General features: G+C 41.8%; 1 protein-coding gene across 1 annotated transcript; it reads right to left on the bottom strand.

The window, feature by feature from the left end:
* LOC115774841 (NACHT, LRR and PYD domains-containing protein 3-like) lies at positions 1-27,957 on the bottom strand. The gene is made up of 9 exons (XM_030722288.1): positions 27,869-27,957; positions 27,665-27,784; positions 25,021-25,099; positions 21,718-21,931; positions 19,767-21,567; positions 19,497-19,670; positions 19,166-19,339; positions 14,076-14,167; positions 1-788 (listed from the first exon to the last, which is right to left on the bottom strand). The coding sequence occupies exons 1-9, from the start codon at positions 27,955-27,957 to the stop codon at positions 13-15; spliced, it is 3,519 nt and encodes a 1,172-aa protein (XP_030578148.1). The 3' UTR covers positions 1-12.
* Between the last annotated feature and the right edge of the window lie 34 nt (positions 27,958-27,991).

Raw genomic sequence — 27,991 nt, 5'->3', positions numbered from 1 at the left:
CCGGAACTGGGTCTAGTTTAAAGGATCAGGCTTTGAAGTGCCATGTTGACTGTCCCATGCTAACTGCTTTTCTTTTAGCTGCTTCCTCTTCTCAGCCACAAGAGATGGGTTCGGCTCACTTTCACACTGAGGCTTAATGTGCCCATCCTCTCCACATCTAAAGCAATACCAAGGCCTTGGTCTATTGCTTGTGCTGTCATTTGCACCTCGGCTGTGGGGCTGCAGCCTTTGAGATGTGTGAGTGATAGCTGGGGAATGTGTGTTAGCTGTTGGGGGAGCTAGTGGTCTGGTAGCTGATTTAGCTTTTCTACTGTCTTTCTGTGTGATACGTGTGAGCTGAGACTGTAGATCAGCTATTTGTTTCTTTAAGTCTTGGATTTCAGACCTGTGATCAGGAGCTGGCTGAGATGAGCTGCAGTCTTCTTCACCCTGCACATAAACACCTTGATAATGAGAAGACACTCTTGGCTTTGAAACATTGAAGTGCTGTTTCATGCGTGAAGCTTTGGAAGAACGTTTATCTTCTGCTGTGCGGAGTAACAGGAGAAGTTCAGCAAAGGTAGGTGGATCCTGCTTCTTCTGTTCTAGCTGGAGTTCAGCTATCAAGATGTTATCCCAGCAGCCCCTGACAAACTGCTTAAGAAGATGCCGGTCAAGGTCGCTTGCAGTTACACCTCCCCTTCTGAGGGTGGTGCTCAGCATCACCTGCAGCCGTTGTAGATAAGCTGAGGGTTTCTCACCATTATCCTGCATTGTGTTGAGATACTTTGCAAAGAGGTCGTCTCCATCTTCGACTGTGCTGAAAGCAGAGTCTAAGATCTCTAAGTACACACTAAGAGGAGAATCAGGTGTCAGGTGCTTCACAATATCAATGGCGGGTGATAAGAGACTTTCAAGAAGCTTTCATGACTTGTAAATATCAGACTGTGTTGTGTCTTTAAGAAGAAGTTCCACATTCGAACGCCATGTCTCATAATCCACTTCACTGTTGGGATGTGGGACACGCCCAGAGAAGGGTCTGAGTCTCAAGGAAGTGTGCACCTGCAGAGCAGAGTCTTCATTTCTCACTATGTGCTCAACAACTACTTTTTGTATGTCAGGTGGATTGACGTCAGAAAGTTTCAGAGCAGGCAGTGTCTTTTCCTTAGATGATGTCGACGGTGGGGACCAATGATGTTGAACATGCTGCTGTGGGGTCATACTGGGCAGGGAGCTTACCTGCGCAGCATTTTCAGGAGCATGTTGCTCTGGGGTATCAGGTGAGTGATCTAGATCGACAGTCTCACTGATGAGGGAGAGCTCCTCTCTGAGGACAGCTGCAAAGTCTTTACCAGTCTGTTTTGCAATGTCCTTTAACTCTGAAAGGTAAGTCTGTGTAGCTGTCTTGCTAGCTACAGGTGTGTAAACATTAGCTAGGGCTCTGATGTGGTAGGTGACGTCAGTCTTAGTCTTACTGTTAAGCCTGTATGGCAATGAAGGTAAGAGAGATTGCACAGCTGTACCATACACATACTCTACGATAACCTGTTTGGCTGAATCTGGTTCAGTGAGATCCACTGGGATTACTCTTTGAATGGAACCATATTGTTTCAGGAAGTCACTTAGTTCGTCATCAGTTTCTGTATCGGTCATGCCGCTAACTATGACTGAGTTAGGGATTTTTACACTACTGGTTTGAACGACATCCATTTTTTTCTTTTTTTTTTTTCTGATAACAATATTATACGGTCTCTGGTTTCTAGTTTAAATGCTTTAAGCCACTCCTGGCTGGCTCGCCACGTTTGTAGCACCGGTGTCACACCGCTAACTGCGCCACTGGACCAGTTCTAGGCTCTAAGGAGTGGGGAGCAAGAATAACAACACCAGAGACCGCTGCTTTAAGTGGAACAGGCCGGCAATTTACTGAATGCAAAAACACACACATAAAATACAATACATAAAACAAAAATTACCCTGCAGGTTCTTAATAAGGAGGCAAATATAATTGAAAAGGAAAAAAAATAAAGAGTATGTCACTCTTTCTTTTTGCTCTTTAGTTTACCTAGCTTATTTTAATAAGACTAATTTGAGTTAGTTAAACCAGTCTTTTTTTCCTAGGTTGCATCTATTTTAAGATTCCTATTTTTCTTCCTGAGTTAACTCAATCTCCTTTCTTTTAGAGGTAAGAAAAATACCTTCAAACACAATTAAATCAAAGTGGACCACAACTATTCAAATCACATTCAGACACATAAACATATGAAAATCAAAGTATGACACTTTAAATTCAAGTTCAAGTCAAAATGTAAATTCAGGTACTCAGTTCAGTGAAAAGCTTCAGTTTGACTCAGTCCAAAAAGGATAATAATTCAATCAGTTCTCAGTTCTGGTCAGTTCAGTTCGAACTAGTTCCTGATATTCCTACCGCTCCGGCAGCGAATTACCACACGCAGGAGAATCCCTCCCTAATGCGATGGAGAAGATGAATTGAAGGTCTGGGTCTGGCTCGCCATCTTGAATCCCGTCTGTGAATGTGCACGTCGCACACGGCAAACCAATCCTCGCTCCGACCGAGCTTCCAACCAAGCAAAAAACCTGACCTGTGTAACAGGTCACAAACACAATAAAACTCTTTTTAAATCCTCAAATTATACAAATAAACTCTTCTTCATAAACCCAATATATTAATCAGGTAACAGTTTATGACAGAGCATTTCTTTGTAACGGCTACATTTTTTAGCATTAGCCCTCCGCCAAAAGAAAAAGTACGACACGGTGAAAATGCAGGAAAATAAACATAAAACTCACCAAACCCGATGTAGCTTAGTTCTCATAAAATCCCCGTCAGTTCCCGACCAGGTAGATTATGTTTTTTTCACTATAATATTGACTTTTTTCTGTTAATTAATCACCGCTCTTCTCTCCGACTCCTCCTCTGCTCTCTCCCTCCGGTCTGTGTACTGCAGCGGCACTCAGGTGCTGCGTCTGTAACGCTGGTTCCTTAAAGGGGCAGTGACGTTATTTTCTGTCTGCAGACTTTTAATCAACTGTTTATTCTTTTTTATGTCAGATTTTAACATGGGTTACACTAAGTTTAATGGAGAAACGTCTCCATCTTCATCAGGTAAAAGTTGATCTTTGGGTCAGAAACTAATTAAGCAATCCCAAAATTAGGTCACTTGGGAAAGAAAAGTCTAACAATAATGAATATTGAAAAAAACTGATGGATGATTGAATGTGTGTCTGTGTGTGTAAGGAGGCCTCCATGTGTGTGTGTCAGTATGTGTGGGAAAGAAAAAGGAAAAGAGAATGGTGCCAAGGTTTTAGCATTGCTGTGTGTGTGTGTGTGTGTGTGTGTGTGCATTTTTATCTCAAGGAAGTTGTGCGTGTGGATGAGAGTTATAGCGCTAAGTTTTTTCCTCTTTTTTCTTTCCTTTAATTTGGACTGATATGGTTGTATAAGGGATTCTCGGAAGGAAGGTTTAGCTTCCGATACATATGAGGGATAAACCAACCACAGATGGATAAAAAGAAAAACAAAATTTAAAAATCATAAAAAAGGGAGTCAGAAGTTTATTGCTTTAAAAATAATAAATAATGAATAAACAAAGCCAGTAGAATAGATGCCTTGAAAATCTCAGGTTGAAGTATTTTTTGCAAATTATTAGAGGTCATTTTTCCAGAAGATTGTTGTTAAATTTCAAGAAAAAGTTTCCATGAGGAACTCAGTTTTAGTAAAACCTCAAAAGAAAGGTTAGAAAAAAAACAAAAACAAAGAGTGCATGTAAAGACTTTGAAACAGCCGAATCTGAGACCCGAAACAAAGTGCCAAACTTTGAGCTGCCGCTCTGTTACAGAGCAAAATATAGAGAACTAATAAACTTATTTGTTTGCCCATGTAGGATAAAATACAAGTTACTCATTTACACTTTTGTGCATTTACATTTATTTATTTGGTAGATTTGTTTAAAGCTAAGATTATAAGAGAAAAGCAGAGAACATTTGAATTTTGAATGTCTAAACAATTTGATATTAAATCAAGCATTAAAGGAAAAATCCCAGAAGCTAATAATACAAACATCAGTATGCCCTTTAGATAAATAACCTAAATTAAGGTAAATTATTGAGACAAAAAACAGAGTTTATGTCTCAAAAGGAGGATATGAACTAGGAGAAAAGTAAAGATTTAACTAATGAAAATCTCTCAGTTTTATTCTAACAGGAGCCTGAACAACAACACCGGCGTTGCAGGAGACTGGATCAGCTACCAGTAAAGAAACTGGTGCAGATCGAGGTGTTCAAGCTCATCCTAAGATCTCCTGAACAGACTGAGAGCTCCATAAACTCATATAAAAAGGCTCCTGGTTCCACAAGGAGGAGGAGGCCAACCATCTCACAAACAGGTGACCTGAGAGTTCTTGACCGATGATCTTTGTGCACAAGTCTGAGCCCAGAAAGAGGGTCATCAACAGGAGAGCTCTTTGACGTGGGGATTGATAACAACAGGTGCAACCAGTCACAGGGTCTCAGTGAAGAACCAGAGCACATTAGAGGGTCAAAGGTCAAAGAACTCCCAGGCAGAAAGCAATTCATTTCAATGTTTTAATTTCAGTTATGTTATATTCAGTAGTCTGACTCAACTACTATTGTAAGGCCACCCCTACAGGGGCCAGAATTTTGTGGTTCCAAGAGTATAATTTGTTTAATGCTTCCTCAACACTAACTATTGTTCTCTTATAAATTCCCATGAGGCCTCAGGGGGACATGCCCTGATTTCAGTTTAGACAACCAAAGATGACAAACCTGCAGTGAGCTGCATGTAAGGTCAACAAGCAATGGTGTTGTGAGTCCAGTAGAATACTTTGAAATGATTTTGATTGTCGATCTCTCTCAGATATTTTATTTCCCCAGATTTTCATGCCAAAGGAGTCAGAATTGAACAGTAATTTTACAGGTACAGACAAACTTATCCAAGAGCTGTTTAAGATCAGAGAACTTTAAAATTATTATTTTTAGATATTTTGAGAATCATCCCATATTTTATTTTTTGTTTTCTTGTGTTCTTTTTGTTCCACTCTAGCTCACATAGAAGGTGTGTCAAATTTTAATTTAAGGACATTAATTTGCATTTTGAATTTCTGATGAGTTTCAGACCAAAATGCAAAAGTTAACTTTACAATTGGATGAAAAATGAGAAGCTGACACTGAGCTTATAGAAAAAACACAAACACTTGCAATGAAGAAGCACTCACTCACCCACTCATTCACTCACTCACCCACACACTCACTCATTCACTCACTCACTCACTCACACTCACCCACTCATAGACAGACAGAAGCTCATAGTAGGTTTTTGCTTAATCTGACATTTAACTCTCGGTGCATTGAATCAGGTTCACTTTTGGTGGATTGAATCCACTTACTTAGTAAATTAGTAAACTAGTGGTATATGAAAATTGTAAGCTCATTTTTCTCAGGCTGATTAACAAAATAAAAGATTTATAACTAAGAGCCATTGAATAAATACATCCTTAGAATATTTATGGGCATTTTGATGTCCTGTCTTAGTTTGTGTAAATGTAATTATTGACCCACAAAGACCTGCAGTTCACAGTATTTTGTTTAATTGACAGGGAAAAACTGGAACTTTCTTCACTGGACTTTTTCCACAGGTACCTGAGATCATACCTGAGACATTATGCACCTTTAACAGGAAACTAACCAGGATGACGGCCAGATGTGAACAGCTGATGTCTAAAGAGGTGCAGGAATGCATCTCAGGGACGAGTGCTGACTGCTGTGGTTTGAACATCCAGGGCTTTGGTGAATATGAGCATGGTGTGCTGAAGGCTGAAAGAAGGCTGCATATATAACTATTACCTGTGCACTGATCAGTGATCATTTCTTTATGTTTGCAGTTAGATTTTCATCGATTGGAACTGGATTTAATCCTGAAGGGATGCAATCCACATTTTTTAATGAATTTGAGGAAAATTAGTAGATAGTAACTGTTTCATGTTACTGTTTGTCATGTGGGCCAATTGATATGCAGAATTTACTTTGGACTGATTAAATTGAAATACTAATCCACTTCATAAAACAACATTGACACATGAAAGAATAATGCTTGTTTTTTTTGTTTTTTTTCAGGCCATAAGAAAGTATAGAAAGTAGGTACATCCATTATAAATATGACATCATTAAACCCTGTCTTAATTTTTTGCTAAATTCACAATCACAATAGTATAAGATTAGTTTTCACAAGAATCCTCTTCTGGCTCTTAACATCAGTACAGTCCTGGCTGACCACCTGAGGTCAGGCTGGTGAAGTTGACCTCAGAAACTCTGAGGTCAAAAGGGGGAATTGTAGGAATATTCATGGTATATACCACATATAAATGCAGGATGTTTAATTCTAAGAGTACATATAAAGTGTGTGTGTGTGTGTGTGTGTGTGTGTGTGTGTGTGTGTGTGTGTGTGTGTGTGTGTGTGTGTGTGTGTGTGTGTGTGTGTGTATTGTTGGAATATTCATGGTATATGCCACATACATTTACTTACATACATTTACTTCCCTGAGACATTTGTCTGGAAAATAACACAACTGATTAAAATACAGAAGCTCATAATGTTCTGTGTCATCATGAACTTTGTGTTCTGACTGTACAACAAACCACACTGATGGAGACTACACAATGATAGAAATGGAGACTTCGAGGTCACGCTGTTGTTGAAATTCTCTGTTTTCCACATTCTGTTTTGTAAATGATGTAATCAAGAATGATATGCTGTGACTATATGAAACTGTAAGTTGTATTAGAAAGGGCCAGTACTTCATGCCATCTCACAGCATGCAGTCTGGTCCAGATTAATCTGTAAACTGTTTGAAATGGCTTTATTAAATTTAATAATTGGACTCCTTATTCCATTGTTTGTCATTCCTGTTCGATGAAACGAACACGCAGAAACCTAAAGGCTTAAACAGCAGACAGCACACACACACTTTTATTATTCCTTCAATATATATATATATATATATATATATATATATATATATATATATATATATATATATATATATATATATATATATATATATATATATATATATATATTCAATTCAATTCAATTCAATTTTATTTATATAGCGCCAAATCACAACAAACTGTCGCCTCAAGGCGCTTTGTATTGTGGGTAAAGACCCTACAATAATACAGAGAAAACCCAACAGTCAAAATGACCCCCTATGAGCAGCACTTGGCGACAGTGGAAAGGAAAAACTCCCTTTTAACAGGAAGAAACCTCCATCAGAACCAGGCTCAGGGAGGGGCAGTCATCTGCCGCGACCGGTTGGGCTGAGGGGAGAGAAAGACATGCTGTGGAAGAGAGCCAGAGATTAATATCAATTAATGATTAAATGCAGAGTGGAGTATAAACAAAGTAAATAAGGTGAATGAGAAACAGTGCATTATGTGAACCCCCCAGCAGCCTAGGCCTATAGCAGCATAACTAAGGGATGGTTCAGGGTCACCTGATCCAGCCCTAACTATAAGCTTGATCATAAAGGAAAGTTTTAAGCCTAATCTTAAAAATAGAGAGGGTGTCTGTCTCCTGAATCCAAGCTGGGAGCTGGTTCCACAGAAGAGGCGCCTGAAAGCTGAAGGCTCTGCCTCCCATTCTACTCTTAAGTCTCCTAGGAACCACAAGTAAGCCAGCAGTCTGAGAGCGAAGTGCTCTGTTGGGGTGATATGGTACTATGAGGTCTTTGAGATAAGATGGTGCCTGATTATTCAAGACCTTGTATGTGAGGAGAAGAATTTTAAATTCTATTCTAGATTTAACAGGGAGCCAATGAAGAGAAGCCAATATGGGAGAAATCTGCTCTCTCTTTCTAGTCCCTGTCAGTACTCTAGCTGCAGCATTTTGGATCAGCTGAAGGCTTTTCAGGGAGCTTTTAGGACAGCCTGATAATAATGAATTACAATAATCCAGCCTAGAAGTAATAAATGCATGAATGAGCTTTTCAGCATCACTCTGAGAAAGGATGTTTCTAATTTTAGAAATATTGCGCAAATGCAAAAAAGCGGTCCTACATATTTGTTTAATATGTGCATTGAAGGACATATCCTGGTCAAAAATGACTCCAAGATTTCTCACAGTGTTACTGGAGGCCAAAGTAATGCCATCCAGAGTAAATATAAATATATATATATATATATATATATATATATATATATATATATATATATATATATATATATATATATATATATATATATATATATATATATATATATATATACTAAACATGCTTACATTTCTGCATCATAACTTGGTTAGCATAGTCACCTCTCCCTTGGGGGAGGATGATGGGGTTATTATTGATCTCTGGCTCTCTTCCACGGTGTGCCTTTTGTTCTGTCTCATTTTGACTGTTGGGTTTTCTCTGTAATTATTGTAGGGTCTTTACCTTACAATATAAAGCGCCTTCAGACGACTGCTGTGATTTGGCGCTATATAAATAAAATTGAAATGAACTGAATCTCTTGCAACACTGAATAATGTCTTTAATCATTTAGCAGATGCTTCCCTGACACTAAACATGGCAAAGTGTGTTTGGCAAGGCCACTGTCACCTACCTTGGGAAGGAGGTTGGTCGTGGCCAGGTTTGTCCCATTGATGCTAAGGTATCTGCTATTGTTGCCTTTCCTGCCTTCCACCAGCAGGGATTGGCATAGATTCCTTGGGATGGTGTTTAGGATTATTTTATTAGGTCCAAGGATTTAGTATTTTAAAGGATTCTCATACTTTGTGTTGTGCTTAACCTCTTGACCCTGCACATAGTGGACGTGCAGGCATGTGGGACCTCCCTAACAGAGGGAGTCCTGGTTTCTGTCCTGGGACCAGGAGTGTCAAAGCTCGCAAAGCTCCAGGTCCAGATGGTGTCTCACCTGCCACACTGAGACACTGTGCTAACGAGCTTGCCCCATTGTTCACAAACATCTTCAACTCCTCACTGGAGGCTTGCCACGTGCCTGTCTGCTTTAAAACCGCTACCATTGTTCCTGTCCCCAAGAAGCCAAGGATCACTGGACTAAATGACTACAGACCTGTGGCACTGACTTCTGTGGTCATGAAGTCATTTGAGCGTCTGGTGCTGTCCCACCTCAAGTCCCTCACAGCCCCCCTTCTGGACCCCCTGCAGTTTGCCTACAGAGCCAACAGGTCTGTGGACGACGCCATCAACCTGACTCTGCACTTCATCCTACAGCATCTGGACTCCCAGGGAACCTACGCCAGGATCCTGTTTGTGGACTTCAGCTCTGCCTTCAACACCATCATCCCTGATCTCCTCCAAGACAAGCTGTCCCAGATGAACGTGCCAGATCCCATCTGCAGGTGGATCATTGACTTCCTGATGAACAGGAAGCAGCACGTGAGGCTGGGGAAGAATGTCTCGGACTCCCGGACCATCAGCACCGGCACTCCTCAGGGCTGTGTCCTCTCCCCTCTGCTCTTCTCCCTGTATACCAACTGCTGCACCTCTGACCACCAGTCTGTCAAGCTTATTAAGTTTGCAGACGACATGACTCTCATCGGACTCATCTCAGACGGGGACGAGTCGGCCTACAGGATGGAGGTCAAACGTCTGGCGTCCTGGTGCAGCCACAATAACCTGGTACTGAACGCCCAGAAGACAGTGGAGATTATAGTGGACTTTAGGAAGCACACAGCCCCTCTACCCTCCATCATCCTGACTGACACCCCCATCACCACAGTGGACTCTTTTCGCTTCCTGGGAACTACCATCACCCAGGACCTCAAGTGGGAGCCCACCATCACCTCTGTCGTCAAAAAGGCCCAGCAGAGGATGTACTTCCTGCGGCAGCTGAAGAAATTCAACTTGCCAGCAAGGACCATGGTGCAGTTCTATACTGCCATCATTGAGTCCATCCTCACCTCCTCCATCACTGTGTGGTACGCTGGAGCCACCACTAGGGACAAACATTGTGCACTCTGCTGAGAAGGTGATTGGCTGTAACCTCCCATCTCTCCAGGACCTGTACACCTCCAGGACACTGGGGCGTGCAGGTCGGATCACAGCCGACCACTCTCACCCTGGGCACAGACTTTTTGACCCTCTCCCCTCAGGCAGGAGGCTACGGTCCATACGGACCAGAACCTCCCGCCATAAGAACAGTTTCTTCCCCTCTGCTGTTGGACTCATGAACAATAACCCTAAGACTGTTACCACCACCCTCCACAAACGCTGATGACCCTATGTCTATGCACCTGTCTGACTGCACTGATGTACATATTAGTGGAATATAGTCTACATTCTTCTATCTTTTAATTAGTCTCTGCACTGTATATTTTGTAATTTTGTAATATTGTGCTATAGTTATAGCTCTAATATCTCTGTATATTTGCAATTTGTACACTTGTATATTGTCTTATAGTTTTTATACTTATTTGTTTTTTTCTGTAAGCACGAAGTACCGCAGCAATTTCCTAAGGCTGTGAACCTGTTCACCCATATGGCAATAAAAACCTTCTGATTCTGATTCTGATTCTGATTCTGATTTCCAACACCAATGAGACCTGTGTGTCCAAAATGCTGCAGCTAGAGTACTGACAGGGACTAGAAAGAGAGAGCAGATTTCTCCCATATTGGCTTCTCTTCATTGGCTCCCTGTTAAATCTAGAATAGAATTTAAAATCCTTCTCCTCACATACAAGGTCTTGAATAATCAGGCCCCATCTTATCTCAAAGACCTCATAGTCCCATATCACCCCAATAGAGCACTTCGCTCTCAGACTGCTGTCTTACTTGTGGTTCCTAGGATACTAGAAGAATGGGAGGCAGAGCCTTCAGCTTTCAGGCGCCTCTTCTGTGGAACCAGCTCCCAGCTTGGATTCAGGAGACAGACACCCTCTTGAATTGAATTGAATTGAATTGAATCTTTCTGAACAGTGTGTGACCTGTATAGGATGACTGGAAGGGGCTGAACAATGTAATTTATGATACTCTAAGATTTTGAATAAGCAAGGTCTGTGTCTTTTGTCTCTTTAAATTCCTCGTTGCACTGCTGCATGCTCTGTTTTGACCAAGTTCCTTTTTGCAAGAATACATTTTCTAAAGACAACTCTGCCAGTAGACTCTTTTTTTATTCAATGCACTAAAATTTCCACAACAATTTGCTGGCCACTACTGATGTTTCTGCAGAAACTTCTCCTAAGTAGTGGCATCTTTAACTAGTCTGTGCAGCCCAAAGCAGCTATTTATCTGGAACAATGAATGTCAATAGGCTTTTGAAGGTGCCAAGGCCCTCCTGTGCAGCTCACCAGTCCTTCCAGACTTTTCCAAGCCTTTTAAGTCAGAAGGGGATGTTAGTCAAGCCGAGGAGGGAGCTGTACATCTCAAGGATGATCCTAAGGGAGTAAGCCATCCGGTATGCTACTTCCTCCATAAGTTTAACAAACATCAAATGAAATATTCAGCAATAGAAGTAAACCTTGGCCATGCTTCTTACACTTCAACAGTTTGAAATCTATGTGGGTTCAAACCACAACCCATGGAAGTTTTTACAGCTCACTTGTGTTCCTGTAATGTATGTACAACAACCAGTGTCTGAGGTGGGCACTAATCTGTAAAAAACTATGAACTCAGAGGTCCATAAGTATTCCACAGCAGGCCTGTACAGGCTTTGATATATGCACCTCTGCCTAGATGATATCTTAAAAGCTGCTGTGCTTTCTGGATTGTGCTGGAAGACGGGGTTCTGCCTAGAAACGAACTGGAGCATCATGTAGAAACATGTTTGAAGCAATTTGAATGAAGTACGTGAAGTTATCCACAAAATCCCCAGAATTGTGGTTTTTGTTGCAGCTATGCTCACTCTCATCTGGATGGTACTGGTGGTATGGTTAGAATCATGTTTTTTGATTTTTCCAGTGCCTTTAATACCAGCCAACTACCTCTGCTCAGTGAGAAACTGCTCAAGATGGGTGTCAACACTTCTATTGTCTCCTTGATTGCTGACTATCTGTCAGGGAGGCCTCAGTTTGTATGGCTGGAGGAACCCTGTCTGATGTGGTGGTCAGCAATACTGGGCATTGCAGGGGAAATTCCTATCTCCACTCCTGTTTACCTTGTACACCTCAGATTTCCAGTACAACCGTGAAACATGCCACCTGCAGAAGTTCTTTGATGACACTGCAGTGGTTGGTGTTTTAAGTGTAGGCAGGAGTCAGAGTACAGGGAGCTGGTGAGGAGCTTTGCGGAATGGTCCAGCAGAAATCACCTCCTTCTCAATGTCAGCAAGACAAAAGAGATGGTGGTTGACTTCCAGAGGAATGAAACTGCAAATAAGCCCATCAACATCATGGGAGAGAATGTGGAAATGATTGACAGCTACAGGTACCTGGGCATTCACCTGAATGACAGACTGGACTGGAGGACCAACAGTGATGCTGTGTACAGGAACGGGATGAGCAGACTCTATCTACTCTAAAGAAGCTCAGATCCTTTAATGTGTGCAGCAAGATGTTGGAGCTCTAATACCAGTCTGTGATAGCAAGTGCCATCCACTATCAGTGCCAGAGATACCAGCAGGATCAACAAACTGATTTGCAAAGCTGGAACCATCATAGGTCAGAATTTGGAGGTGTTTGAGTCAGTGAGGGACAGGAGGTCACTGAACAAACTGCTCTCCATTATGGACAACCCATCTCACCCCCTCCACTCCACACTGCTGAGGCGGCAGAGCTCCTTCTCCCTCAGACTGATTCAATCATAAAGAACGCTTCAGGAAATCATTTCTACCATTCTCCATAAAACTGTATAATAACTCTTCTTTCTGTGACAGGTGAACACACCTGTCAGGACACATGATCTCATGCTCAAATTTTGTATTATATCCTCTTGCTGCTGTCTTCCAGATTCTTTGTGTACATATTCTGATTTATAGTGTATATATTATATATTATTTATCAGTGCAATGTGCACTTCTCTCTTGTACAATGTCAGTACTCTTCTTTACCTATGTTATTATATTTTATTCTATTTTTGTTTCTATGTGTAAGTTTTGCACTCATCGTTGGCACTCTCACTTTGATGTTTAGTTACTGTAGATTGTATTATTTTTATGCTGCTGTAATACAAACTGTTCCCCTGTGGAATCAGTAAAGTATCTATCTATCTATCTATCTATCTATCTATCTATCTATCTATCTATCTATCTATCTATCTATCTATCTATCTATCTATCTATCTATCTATCTATCTATCTATCTATCTTTCTATCTTTCTATCTTCCTGTACCCAAAAGATTAGACAGTCACAGTATCAGTGACTGCCACCTATCTCTTAGATGAAATGCTTTAAGAGTCTGTGTACAGAGATGAGATCCTGAAATTGTAAAAGAAAAAAACTGACAGTAAACACTAGCAAAACAAACAATATATTTGACTTCAAAAACAGCATAGACCCAGCCCCCTCTACATCAGTGGTGATTATGTGGAGCGTCCCAGCCTACAAATTCCTGGGTACCTTCATGTCTGCTGATTTATCCTGGTTTGCTAACACCTCAGCGGCCAGTAAAAAAGGCACAGCAGTACCTTTACTTTAGAACGTGCTCAGGAAGAACAACCTGAGTCACAAGTTCCTGGTGACCTTTTATCACTCCTCCATAAAGAGCATTGCCCTCTGGAAGGCACTAGAGGTCCCTCAAATCAAAGACAAACAGCTTCTTTTCTAGTACCATAACAACACTGAACCTGAATTACTTAAAACAGTTTAGTGAAAATATGTGATCAAAATAAAACCATTGAATAAACAGAACCATTACCAGTACTGGACTCTGAGATTCTGTGTTTTCACACACGAAAACAATTTACTTTCTTGATAGAGACCACTCAGCAATACTAATACTGACAATGACATTTAACGTGTAATGTTTTCAACTTCTCTTTATCAGCTGCAATTGTTATTGCTTATTATCTCAAATAATTAAAATTATGACTTGATCTGACCTGATAATTGTAGAGTTTGGAATCTTCAACTCCTTCACTCCCAAATCCTGCAGGTCATTGTTACTCAGGTCCAGCTCTCTCAGACTAGAGGACTGGGAGCTGAGAACTGAGGACAGAGCTTCACAGCTTCTCTCTGAGAGGTTACAGCTGCCCAGCCTGAAAAATAAAAATAATGGAAAACAAATAAAGGTATTAAAGTGTGACCATAAATGTTTGTGGTTCAATTGGCATTTCAACCTTGACATCTTGCCCACTGAGTGTATGAAGTATTTTTGATGCATTCCTGAATCTGTTGCTGAAAATTTCACAGAAATGTTGCAAAGAACTCTAGATATCTTTGATGATGTTTAACAGTGTGTTCTGTCCTTTAACCTACAATGCTGGACATTGTGGTTCATCTTAAACTTACATAGTTCAGCAAAGTTGTTGGAGTTATGGTATAAATTCCATTCTGTTTATTATAAATTACCATATCTTCTGTTTGTATATTTTCTATAAGTTGTTTTATGTGCATATGACTGTTGTTTTTATGTTTGAAATGGGAACACGTGACATTTCTTACAAAGGAAGTTGTAGTTACCTGCAGGCTGTTTCAAGCCTGCAGAGAACACATATAGGATACGTGTCTCGTATACGCCATGTTACATGCGCACATATCACAGTATGCTTACGACCATATATGGTAAGGAAAAAGCCAAGAATGTTGTTTATTACATGCTGTAAACTGCGTTTGGTGTAACCCATGTGATCTTATTGTGAAAGTCCGAATAAAAGCGCTGCGCAGGAAGCGGTCCCTTAGGACAGATAACTTCCACTCAGCCGCGAGCTGAGTTCAAGGAACGGATCTCTCCTCCTTGTGCAAGTTCAAAAGAGTTGTGTGTTTGTTCTCTGAGTTATTAAAATGATCTGAACCTATCAAAAGTTAAATTTCATCCATCTGCAGTTTTAGGTGCATTTGTAAAACAGAGCAATTGGAAAGCCACGAAACTTGAGATTTACCACTTACATATTAAGCTAGTCCCTTTAGTTACTGTCCCCCATATCCCATAACTATGGACTTTCTTCATCTGGTTTCTCCTGGAAGACATTTCGGAAATACCGACTCAGCAAATTACATTTCACTGAAACAGCTCTCCTTGAAGTCTCAAATGACCTTTTGATGGCTGTAGATAAGGGTGAGAGTTCAGTCCTTGTTCAGTCCTGGATCTTAGCTCAGCCTTTGATGTGGCTGACCATCAGATTTGAATCCAGTGGTTAAACTACAAGGTAAAGCTTTCTGGCCCTGACTTGGATAAGTTCACTTCATACCTTCCTGATATAAACAGCTTTGGTTTTGGTGGAACATTTTTTGTCACATATCGATTTTTAAATCACATTTTGCTGGACACCCAAAAGTCATTTGACATTTTGGCCTTGGAGACCCTGGTGTCTGACGGCTTCCTTTAGTTTGTTCTCTTTTTTAATTGGTTTGTTTGCTTTGCTTTTGGTAATACTGGGTTGGTTTGTAAATAGCTATTTGTAAATAAATGTAAATAAACCTTTTAAGTGCATGCAAGATCCTGTTTCTGGTTTGCGTGCGTTTCTGTGTTACACTCCCTTCAACCCTTAGACCTTGCAGGGGGCTGTAACAATGGATACTACTATAAGGTCAATGTGGATAAAACAGAATATGGATCTGAATGGTACAATTCCAAACAACATAAAATTGCAGAGTGGATTCAAATTCCTTAAAGAGGGCATCAGATATCTGGGCATTTATATGCCCTCCATCTCTGCACAGCCTATATGATGCAAATTACAGTAAAATACTCTGGCTGATCAATAATGATTTGGAACAGTGGTCCACCCTTCCTCTCTCTCTGATGAGATGTGTTGAAAGTATCTGCATGAATGTTTTACCAAGACTACTTTATTTCAGATGCTACCAGTAGAAATCTCAAAATCAACTTTTGACAATTTTGATAAAATCATCTCAAAATTAATTTGCCAGAAAAGATACCCTCGAACTTAAAACCTTGCATCTATCACCAGATATAACCTGTGGGAGCAGTGGATGATGATGATGGATGATGGAGAGCATAGCTTCAGGGCAACCGGAAGAATGCGCCACCCAACTTTCCTGGAAGTCATTGGATGGATCAACAAAACATGGGCTTCAGCGACAACCGAAACCATCCTGTCGGAATTCAGAAAGGCCAGAATAATTGGAACTGCAACTGACGACGAGTCTGATGAAAGCAACACAGAAGAGGAAGCGGCGCTTCGTCTACGTATGGAGTGTGCGGAGTTGTTTAGAAGTGACACTGAGGATGAAGAATTCAATGGATTGATGGTTTGGTAAACTTGTTAGCATGTTCTTTATGCTATGGTTATCTGAATAACTGTTAATGTTACGTTAACATAGCAGATACGTACTCAGTTCGTTGTGCGTCATGTAGCTGAATGTGTTACATTAGCGTACCGTAGGCGTAACCCTGCTCTTGGTCTCGGATTCTATCAAATAACCCCCCCCAAAATGCGACTTATAGTCCAGTGCGACTTTTATATGTTTTTTCTTCTTTATTATGCATTTTTTGGCTGGTGCGACCTATACTCCGGAGCAACTTATAGTCCGAAAAATACAGTACTTTACAGTGCTTAAGTGAAACCCATTTTTCGGCCAAGCACCGCTCTGCATTTAATGATTAGCTATTATTAATCTCTGTCTCCCACAGTGTGTCTGTTGTCCTGTCTCTCTCCCCTCAGCCCCCTCAGCACATGACCCCCTCTCCTCCCTGAGCCTGGTTCTGCTGGAGGTTTCTTCCTGTTAAAGGGAGTTTTTCCTTCCCACTGTCACCAAGTGCTGCTCATAGGGGGTCGTTTTGACTGTTGGGTTTTCTCTGTAATTATTGTAGGGTCTTTACCTACACTATAAAGCACCTTGAGGTGAATGTTGTTGTGATTTGGTGCTATATAAATACAATTGAATTGAATTAATAACAGAAATTGCAGAATCAGGCTCAGGGAGGGGCAGTCATCTGCTGTGACCGGTTGTGAATGTGTATTACTGCGGCCCCTGCAGTACCTTTGCGGCCCACCAGGGGCCCACACTTAGTCTATCAAAAATGCTGCTATAAGGCTTTCAACTCACTCTTAAATTATCACACGATATCCCACTTTTAATGTTTGTGCACTGGCTACCTGTCAGGTTTAGATTTCAGTTTAAAATCTTGGTTCTTACTTTTATAGACTTACATTATTGAATTGCTCAATCCATACAGTACAAATCAGATAATGGTCTTCTTAAGATTATGTGTGCCCATCTGAGAACCAAGGGTGATTGGGCCATCTAAACTTTAGCTCCAAAGCTACAGAAGAACTTCATGCCATTGATGTTGTGCTCTCTTTTAACCCCTTAACTGGCAGCAAATAAAATCACCTGAAACAACTACATAACACCCTCTGGTTATTATTGGCTCTGAACAACCCATTTCATAGCCTATTAATCGGCTGCGTCTGGTCCGCGGGCCGAATGAAGTGCATTTATATGGCAGGCTAGACCCGCCCATTTTGACTGACACCTCATTCGGCCAATAATGTTAAGAAATGGGTTTCCCAGAGCCAATAATACTCAGAGGGCATCACGTAGCTTTGTCAGGTGATCTGGTGCAGCCAGTTACATGATTGGCCGAATGACGTGTCAATAAAAATGGGAGGGTCTAGCCTGCCATATAAAAGGGACTACAAACTAGGGTTTAATCCCGGGATCCGGGATTCCCGGGAAATGCGATCAGAACCATTTCCCGTTTCCCGGGAAACGTTAGACGGGAAACCGGGAAAAAAGTCGCGCGCGTCGATTTGACTTTCAGAAAGAAAAGAAAGCTTCAGAATGTTAAATTTAAGGAAATATTGAGAGAAGGGTTCGTTTAATGCGAAAAGCATTACTCTTCATTTCAGGCACGTTCAGCCTCCGTTTAAGGCTTCAGCCTTCATCTCAAGCGTTTTAATAGAGGTATTACACAGTTGTGGTTTTTTCCTCTTTAATTTGTTGAAATCGTAGGCAATGTGTTTACCCTAAGGTATTTTGTATTATATAATTTTATATTATTATATATTGTTATATTGCATTATATAGCCTATAAAATACGCCTGCCCTGAACAATAAAGAAATATCTGTTTAACTTCGAGTGTTTCTTTTCCTCGTTTGCAGCCGCTTACTAACAATCATGAATTAGGATACGGGCCTAATGGGTGAAGAAATTATCATGAAATAGATTGCTTTAACATATTTCGCTTTTAAAATGGAGTTGAGTAAAATGTATATTTTTTAGGCTATAAGGATTGGCCAGTTTTTCAAAAGACGATTCACAGCGAACCTACTTTAACCCTCAGACACGGTGTTATAAATTTGCTGTTGCCAGAATGGCAATGACCAAGTCGTAGTGCGTTACTCAAGGCCCTGTGTTATGTCATATTATAGTGTAGTACGGTAGTTAACTTTTCAATGACTATTACAGCGTTCCACTGGTGGAGATATAGTGCAACAGATGTCGCCACGACAGCGTGGCTGAGCCATTATCAATGCTGTGGAGATGAACCGTATTGTTTTGCACCAGCAATTGTAAAATAGCTTGTTATAATTCCATGTACAATGGAGGAATATTCGAATTATATTTGTTAAGGGAGTGTTGAGGAACGATACAACACCGCATAGCTCGAGCACTCGAATCTCGAGATGTAGGTTTTATTGCGTTAATCAAGCCAACGTTACCCCCTACTGGGCATAACAGGACATAGCTGGAAAGCTACCTCTACAATATCACAATAGGTTAAGGCCGACACAGGCTACAGAAGGCCTAATTAAAATAAAAAAATAAATAAACTTTTTCCCGGGATTCCCGGGAAATGGCTCGTCATTTCCCGGGATTTGATTCATGTCATTTTCGGGAAAAATATTAAACCCTACTACAAACGGCCCGTCACCCGGCCCTTGCCAGTTAAGGGGCTACAAGGCAGCTTAAAACAGATCTCCTTAGACAGGCATCTGGATAGTGTTTGTGTTGTGTTGTATTTTATTTTTGCCTGTGTTCACTTCTTGTCTTAAACTTTTCCTGACTCACTAAATTAAAGCTTTTAATTGGCAAATGGATTTCATATACAACAATGTGATCTGACCTGAGAGTTTCCAGTTTACAGTGTCGACTCTGCAGTCCTGCAGAAAGCTGCTTTACCCCTGAATCCTTCAGCTTGTTGTTACTCAGGTCCAGCTCTCTCAGACTAGAGGATGGGGAGCTGAGAACTGAGGACAGAGCTGCACAGCTTCTCTCTGTGAGATTACAAATGTTTATTCTGAAAAAATTAACAATAAACAAAAAGACAAATAACAGCGATGTAAAAATTTAACCATGCCATAGTGAGGACCTGATCTGGTTATATTTAATCTTGTTTCAGGAATGGTTGACATTCTAATTTGCAGGTCATAAAAAAATGTATTTCTTGATCTGACCTGAGAGTTTCCAGTTTCCAGTTTGGATTCTTGAGTCTTGCAGACAGCTGCTTCACTCCTGAATCCTGCAGGTCATTGTTACTCAGGTCCAGCTCTCTCAGATTAGAGGACTGGGAGCTGAGAACTGAGGACAGAGCTTCACAGCTTCTCTCTGTGAGGTTACAACTGCTCAGCCTGAGGAGACAATAATAAGGAAAGAAGTAGAAAGTTACTAGTGGAAGTATAGCGTGGTATTTATTTATGACTACCTACAACAATCTGTGAACTTACAGAGCTTTGTTGGAGGCTTTGACCACTGGCAGCAGCCTCAGCAGAGCCTCCTCTGAAGCAGAGTATTTCTTCAGGTCAAACACATCCAGATCTTCTTCTGATGACAATAAGATAAAGACCAGAGCTGACCACTGAGCAGGAGACAGTTTATCTGTGGAGAGACTTCCAGATCTCAGGGACTGTTGGATTTCCTCCACCAGAGAACCATCATTCAGTTCATTCAGACAGTGGAACAGATTGATGCTTTTCTCTGCAGAAGAATTATTCTTGATCTTCTTCTTGATGTACTGAGCTGCTTCCTGATTGGTCTGCGAGCTACTTCCTGTCTGTGTCAGCAGGCCTCGTAGGAGAGTCTGATTGGTCTGCAGTGAAAGACCCAGGAGGAAGCGGAGGAACAAGTCCAGGTGTCCATTTGGACTCTGTAGGGCCTTGTCCACAGCTGTCTGATGGAGATGTTTTAGTTTAGATTTGGGTCTTACTTTAGACAGCAGAGATGTTGTTTGTGGTGCTTCCAGCTGATTGACTCCAGAGTTGATGAAGGTCAGATGGACATGAAGAGCAGCCAGAAACTCCTGAACACTCAGATGGATGAAGCAGAACACCTTGTCCTGGTACAGCCCTCTCTCCACTTTAAAGACCTGTGTGAACACTCCTGAGTACACTGAGGCTGCTCTGATATTGATGCCACACTCTGTCAGGTCTGATTCATAGAAGATCAGGTTTCCTTTCTGCAGCTGATCAAAAGCCAGTTTTCCCAGAGACTCAATCATCTTCCTGCTCTCTGGACTCCAGTGTGGATCTGTCTCAGCTCCTCCATCATACTTGACCTTCTTCACTTTGGCCTGAACCACCAGGAAGTGGATGTACATCTCAGTCAGGGTCTTGGGCAGCTCTCCTGCCTCTCTGGGCTTCAGCATATCTTCCAGAACTGTAGCAGTGATCCAGCAGAAGACTGGGATGTGGCACATGATGTGGAGGCTTTGTGATGTCTTGATGTGGGAGATGATCCTGCTGGCCTGCTCCTCATCACTGAATCTCTTCCTGAAGTACTCCTCCTTCTGTGAGTCAGTGAACCCTCTGATCTCTGTCACCATGCCAACACACTGAGGAGGGATCTGATTGGCTGCTGCAGGTCGTGTGGTTATCCAGAGGCGAGCAGAGGGGAGCAGTTTCCCCCTGATGAGGTTTATCAGCAGCACATCCACTGAGGTGGGCTCTGTAACATCAGTCAGGATCTCAGTGTTGTGGAAGTCCAGAGGAAGTCGACACTCATCCAGACCATCGAAGATGAACACAACCTGGAAGTCTTCAAAGCTGCAGATTCCTGCTTCTTTGTTTTCAGTGAAGAAGTGATGAACAAGTTCCACCAAGCTGAACTTTTCCTCTTTCAGCACATTCAGCTCTCTGAAAGTGAATGCAAACATGAACTGGATGTCCTGGTTGGCTTTGTCTTCAGCCCAGTCCAGAGTGAACTTCTGTGTTAAGACTGTTTTCCCAATGCCAGCCACTCCCTTTGTCAGCACTGTTCTGATTGGTTCAGCTCTTCCAGGTGAGCCTTTAAAGATGTCTTCTTGTCTGATTGTTGTTTCTGGTCTGTCTGGTTTCCTGGATGCTGTTTCAATCTGTCTGACCTCATGTTCCTCATTGACCTCTGCAGTCCCTCCCTCTGTGATGTAGAGCTCTGTGTAGATCTCATTCAGGAGGGTTGGGTTTCCTGCTTTAGGAATCCCCTCAAACACACACTGGAACTTCTTCTTCAGGTTAGATTTGAGTTCATGTCGGCAAACTGCAGCAAGATGTTCTGAATAAAAAAACAACAATGCAAATATCAGTTTGTTCTATAAAATTCACATGACAGTTTCATTCTCCTAAAGAATGACAGTTTGAACACGTTTGTCCATCTCTAACTGTCTCATTCATCCAGCAGCTTCAATCAGAGAAATCCTCTTACTGCTCTGCAGACGCTCAGCCAGCTCCTCCTGCTTCATTCTCCTCAGGAAGTGCAGTGTGATCTTGACAAATGCCTCTCTGCTACTTTTCTGCTCTTCATCCTCACCGCCCAACTCATCGTCATTCTCTAAGCATTCTGGGTAATCTGGATTCAGAACCTTCTGGATCTTCTTCAGCTCGTTCTTCAGAAAAGTGGTGATGTTGTCCTCCAGCAGCTGGAACAGAATACTAATACTAATACAAATACTAATACAAATAAATGATCCAGTCAATTTCTTCTGCTTATCCAGTTCAGGGTGGGGGTGCTGGCACCTACCCATCTGCACAGGCAATAGGCAAGGCACACCCTGGACAGGTTGCCAGGCTGCCGCAGGGCTTACACAGACATACAACCATTCACACCTACAGTAACGGTCAAAAGTTTGGAACCACTCATGGCATATGAATGGACGATTGTATCCAAACTTTTGACTGGTACTGTATATGTCTGCAAATTCTCAGTCATCCAAGTCATAGTAGTCTCTGGAGCTTGAAAAGACCCAGAGAGACCCAGGTATTTAAACCCCAGTGGGCATGGTCCCCTGGAGGTGGTTGTGACCCTCTATTGTTTATGTGCATAATCACATCCGCCAAGGGTTGAAAGGAGGCGTGAGTCATTACAATCAGTGGTTTCAGGTGAAACCAGTTTGGGACTTCGCTCCATTCTATCAAGTGACCTATTGAGGTCACCCAAACAAAGGTGTGAATGAGGGTTGAGGCGCCTGGGGAGGGAGCTCAGGACTGCATTGTAGATGGGGGAAAGCTGGTGCTGTAGTCCATCGCCTCTGTGATGGTTGTTCACAGTAGACATAGATGTCACCACTGGATGTGAACAATAGTTGGTCACCGCCACCTTCAGGGACACCCCCACTGGGGTTTAAATACCTGGGTCTCTCCACTTTCTGGTTTGAGAACTGAAGAAGTTGTTTGGATGAGAGGTGAAACGTCTTCAAGGAACTTAAACAAGTCTAGTCACCTTTTTTTCAAGCTCCAGAGACATTCACACCTATGGACGATATGGAATCGCCAGTTAACCTAACTCCACTAACTGCATGTCTTTAGACTATGGGAGGAAGCCAGAGTACCTGGAGATAAACCATGGAGACAAAAGTTATAATAGTCAAGTATAGGGTGGCTGTAGCTCAGGAGGTAGAGCAGGTCACCTACTGAGTGGAAGGTCAGCGGTTCGATTCAGGCTACTCCAGACTGCATGCCAATGAATCCTTGGGCAAGATACTTAACCCCAAGTTGCTCTCTGATGCAAGCATTGGAGTCTGAATGTTAGATAATAAAAAAAAGCACTTGTCTTGGTTGTGCATGGAGTAAATGTAAACATGTTTTATAAGCACTTTGAGTGCTCAGACAGAGTGGAAAAGTGCTATATAAGAACTAGTCCATTTACCATTTTAGTTTTGGATATTACATAATAATTTAGTTTTATTTCATTGTTTTTCTCTGCTTTGGTTAGTTTTAATTAGTTTTTAGAGCAGTTTTGCTTGTTTTTATTAGTTTTATTTTTTTAATACTTAGTTTTAGTTCAGTTTTCATTAGTTTTAATTTTTCCATACTTTGTCAGGTGCAAGATTCAAGGTGCAACAAATGTATCAGTGCATCCTACCGGCAGCAGTTATTTTGGTTCTCTGTGGGAGCTGTTCAAAGACGCCATCTTGGTTAGATACTCACTAATTAGACTTCTACACTGGGTGTTTGCAGGGCCTATGTACATAATCTACATTGATTTATTCTTGTGTAGCTGCATTATGTGTGTTGATTACCTTGTGGTCGTGTGCTGGTGTTTTATATGTGGTCCCCCCAACAGAAACAAACAATGATGGGACTTGTTCCCCTCCTGGGTCCTCACTCTTTTTGCTCCGTTTTTTTTTTTTTCGCTTTCTTCTTTCCCTCACATCCATTCCGATAGTTTCAGCAATCTCCCTCCAGGATTTTGATTTGAGTCTGTATGTTGATGCTTTGATTATTATTCCAGATTGTTATTCTCTCACTGATAAATTCAAAAACTGCAACAAAAAGTAGTCAGAAATTCACAGGAGGACTCGGCAGTGCTGAACAGGCCAGTCACAATCATTCAGGGCTGTGGCCCTGACGTGTAGTTACATTTCTCGAGAGGTGCAGGTCAGGTTACTGTGTATGTTACTGTACAGCTTCAGAGCAGTTTCTGTAGCTGCCTTGTGTGCTCGTCTCAGGTGGACTTCGAGGTTGGTGGTTTTTTCCACTTGAGAAGTGTTCCATTTTGCCATCATCCACAACATGACACTCACTTCTATCTGTCTCACTATCGTACTGAAAGAAATCCCATATGAGACTTTGCTGCTGCCGCAGTGAGCAGACACACACACACACACACACACACACACACACACACACACACACACACACACACACACACACACACACACACACACACACAGTGAGGTGCTGGATGGCACTCTCAGCTAAAACTGCTTAAGCAGAAAAAATGATTTCACATCAATCCACAAGGCTTTTAAGTAACATAGATTTATTACAAGAAAGAGCAGCGTCATATCGAACACTCCTGGATCTGCTTGGGAGAGACTGCCAGTCGTCTTCCCCCGAGCACAGAAAGTGATAGCTTATATACCATTCACAGCAGCTGTTATCTGTTATGTATGACATCACCTATAGGACTGACTGAAGCCAGGTCCAGAGGAATGTGAGAGCCTTGGTATCTCGTCCATTGTTCTCGTCTATCTGCAACTGATATATAAGGGGACAGAGGTGACCTCTGACCCTGGTCCTCTTATCTCAGGAAAAAGGTCTTACATTTGGAATTTCAGGCCACCAGAAATCAGACACCTCACTGACAAACAGGAAAACGAAGAACATATTATCTTTCATTTCAGTTCGTTTTAGTTAGTTTCGTAAACACACAGTTTCAGCTAGTTATCATTTTTTCCTTTTAATTACTGTCCTTATTTATTTCAGTTAACAAAAATGGTTTTTAAATTTTTGTTAACGATAATAACCTTAATGCAGACACGGGGAGAACATGCAAACATCTCACAGAACTGTCCCAGCCAGCTGGTGGATTTGAACCCAGGACTTGCTTGCTGTGATGCAGTAGTGCTAACCACTGTGCTACTGTACTGCCCAATCAGACTGAAGTCATGCAGCCAAAAATCAGATCTATGTTGGACATAGTGACAGTCCACTGGTCTACAAAGAGCAGCATGGAGGTGACTATGGACAGAATAGATGTCAAAGTAGTTGTTGTACATGTACAGACCATAAATATGGAGTCCAGCTGTGCTTGATGCTGCTGGGCAGACTGTCCACTGGGACCCTCTGAGCTCTCCTGGTCCACTCTGTGGAGGAACCATCAAGAATTATTTCAGGCACAGAGTAAAGATCCAGTACGAGACATGTGGACAAAGACTGTGATACTGTTCTTCATCAGTATCATCTTGGAACAGTTAATATGATCAGTTCACACACCCTGTCACGGCCCTCTGTCCTCCTGTGTGTTCCTGCCAGCTCGTGCTTTTCTCTCTCCTTTGCTTGTGTCTCCTGCCAGGTGGTTCAGGGGCGGGGCCTGGTTTTGGTCTCTGCCCTCTGATCGTACACTCACCAGGAAGTCATGAGACACACCTGCTCCAGATGATCTCGTCAAGACCACTATTTAAGTTGGTGTGCTGCCATTGGTCTTTGCTAGATTGTTGACTGGATAATGGTTAGTGTTGTGCCACATTTGCTCCAACCTGGCATTTGAGAGGAGAGGTTAAGGAGCAACACTCCTCTGCATCCCCAGTTGAGATTCATTCACCCAGCAAATAAGTCAAACTAATTGCTGTAACAACTCAGCCATGTGGACTCGCCCATTTTTCCCGGTCTCTAACTCTGGTTTCCCTCTCCTCCCAAGCAGATTCTGTGGACCCCTGTCGTGTCTCTCTGAGCCCTCCACGAGGAAAGTGTTTAGTTCCTTTATTTCTGTGTGAACACCTTTTTAAAAAACAAAGTCTGAGCTTTTCAATGTTGTCTGTCTGTTTGAGTCCTGTTGTCCAGGGTCCTACTCCTGGAAGCAGGTTCAACAAACTCTGAGTTGATCAACTCTGTGATCGGCAACTCTGAGTTTCCCGTTCCAGAACAGCTGATCAGAGTTGGTTCAATCAGCTCTGAGTACGATCACCCTGAGTTAGTGCGCGCGTCAGGAAAGAAAGCCATCATCAATGGAGCGCTGATACCAGGATTCACCATGGCAACGGGTAAACGAGCAGAGCCTCCATTGTAATCCGATGATGGAGGATCGCACGTGTCAGTGGGGAGCATGACGAGTCACTTTAATCAGCCTGACCCACTCTGACATCATCATAGACAGAATAAAAGTTTATCAAATATATCATTTCTTTTATAATGCCTGCTGTCATCATTTACACAACTTGAATCTCCATCAGATGAAGCTGAATCCTAACTTCACATTTGATTTATAAAATCTAATTTTCAGCCTGACGGACAAACTGCAGAAAGTGAAGATAAAACTGTGGAGAAACAGCTCAGACTGAGTTTACTGACCGACCTGTGTGTTAGAGACTGAGACAGCAGCAGACCCCGGGGGGAGCTGACCTCAGGTCAGTTTGTTACTCAATAAAAACTGTTTTTGCTCCAGTTTATGACCAGTTAATTGTTTAAATAATTATTCAGTAAAAATGGAATCTATTGATGGAATATCAGCCTCACTTTATTTTTTAATGGCGAATTTCATTATTTCTGCCATTACTGGATAAAAATGCTTCTGTTTTAATGTTTCTAATCTGATCTGATCTGAGCTTCAATTACAGATGGCGGCTCTCTGACAGCCACAGCAGAGATGTTTCACTGAGTCACTGTCAAAGGTCAGAGGTCAGTCACAGTTTCATGTTCTCAGAAATGTCTCAGCTTTATAGGTTTTAAATATTTCAGTTTGGGAGGATGAGACATTTTAATTAAAGAATGCAGATCGTGTCGGGAAAATGAATCCGTTATGAACGGATCCAGACTGGATGAACTGGGAAATGACTGGAGCCTGAACTGGATCTGGACCTTATCAGGTGTGAATCCCTGATCCTGATCTGTTTGGATCCTCCTGTGCAGGTGGACTCGGACATGATTTGCTGATCCATTATAGAGCCGATGATCACAGATTTAGGTGATTTTCAGTGAAAATATGTGGAAATTCATACTCTGAATTTCAGACAGCAGACCTTTCAAAATGTTGATTTCAGCCACTTTAAATTCATTTAGTTCAGTTTTTAAGTCTTCAAAATCATTTCAGCCTCATCTTCATGAACTAACGTCTAACTGGGATTTCAGTGCTTGTAGATGAATTCGCTCCTCTGACGCTCTGACAGCCACTTTATGAGGGAGGAAATTAATGGGAGTGTCAGACAGGTGGTTCAGGTGCAGCAGGAGGGGCAGAGGCACTCAGGGTTGGAGTTAGCTCTCTTTCTGGAACAGTTCCTCATTTTAGGGTTACAAACCATATTTAACAAAACATATTTAAACTCTGTTAAAAACTGCAACTAAATTAATTTTGCACCCACTGCAAGAGTCACAACCTAAAATCTGGTTTTAGTTCTCAAACCAGCTCTGAGCATCAGTATCATTCACTTGAGGAAACATCAAGAGGTGCATTCTGTGTAAACTTTCATTTCACCATGTAGGCAACTGGCTGCTTAGAACAATTTACAACATATGAAAGGTCTCCTCCATGAGTGACAGAAGAAAATGTATCACTTCCTGTTTGTTGAAGTGGACTTCCTGTTCTTTAGAAACCAAAGGCTTGTTTTTAAGAGGCAGTTTCAATGGGATTGAGTTAATGACATGTTTGCACTGCAGTTTCTATCCAACAACATCAAGCAGTTAAATCAGCTCTCAAAGAGTTACTAACAGCTCACCTCTCTGCAGCAGACGCCTGCTGGCCTTTAAAATTCATTATGTCCCTTTTAGACTGGTTACTCTTTAAGGACACACAGCTGGGTCCAGGTCCAGGTTCAGGTCCAGGTCCAGGTGGGTTCCTGTGAATAATGATGCAGCAGTGATGTGAGTGCTGAGCTGTGACATGGAGAAGAGTCATGGACAGTTAGAGATGGTCATCTCACCTCTGAGCTTTGGTCTGGCTCTCATGTTCCCCACACAGAGTGGTTTTAGAGGGAGGGACTCCCTCCTCTCTGTCCTCACACTGATCCATACTGCTGAATTCACATCAGCTCACACACACGTTC

This window comes from Archocentrus centrarchus, chromosome 24 (genome assembly GCF_007364275.1).
Source record: "Archocentrus centrarchus isolate MPI-CPG fArcCen1 chromosome 24, fArcCen1, whole genome shotgun sequence".
NCBI lineage: Eukaryota > Metazoa > Chordata > Actinopteri > Cichliformes > Cichlidae > Archocentrus > Archocentrus centrarchus.
This window is presented reverse-complemented; position numbering and strand designations above follow the sequence as displayed.

What these genes read in the sequence shown, in the direction of transcription:
- LOC115774841 (XM_030722288.1), bottom strand. Translation starts at nt 27,957, where the DNA reads ATGGATCAGTGTGAGGACAGAGAGGAGGGAGTCCCTCCCTCTAAAACC. An exon ending in GGCTGAGCGTCTGCAGAGCA is followed by an intron (nt 21,568 to 21,717) that starts GTAAGAGGATTT and finishes TTTTTTATTCAG; the next exon opens with AACATCTTGCTGCAGTTTGC. An exon ending in TCTGAGAGAGCTGGACCTGA is followed by an intron (nt 789 to 14,075) that starts GTAACAATGACC and finishes GCACAGTCGAAG; the next exon opens with ATGGAGACGACCTCTTTGCA.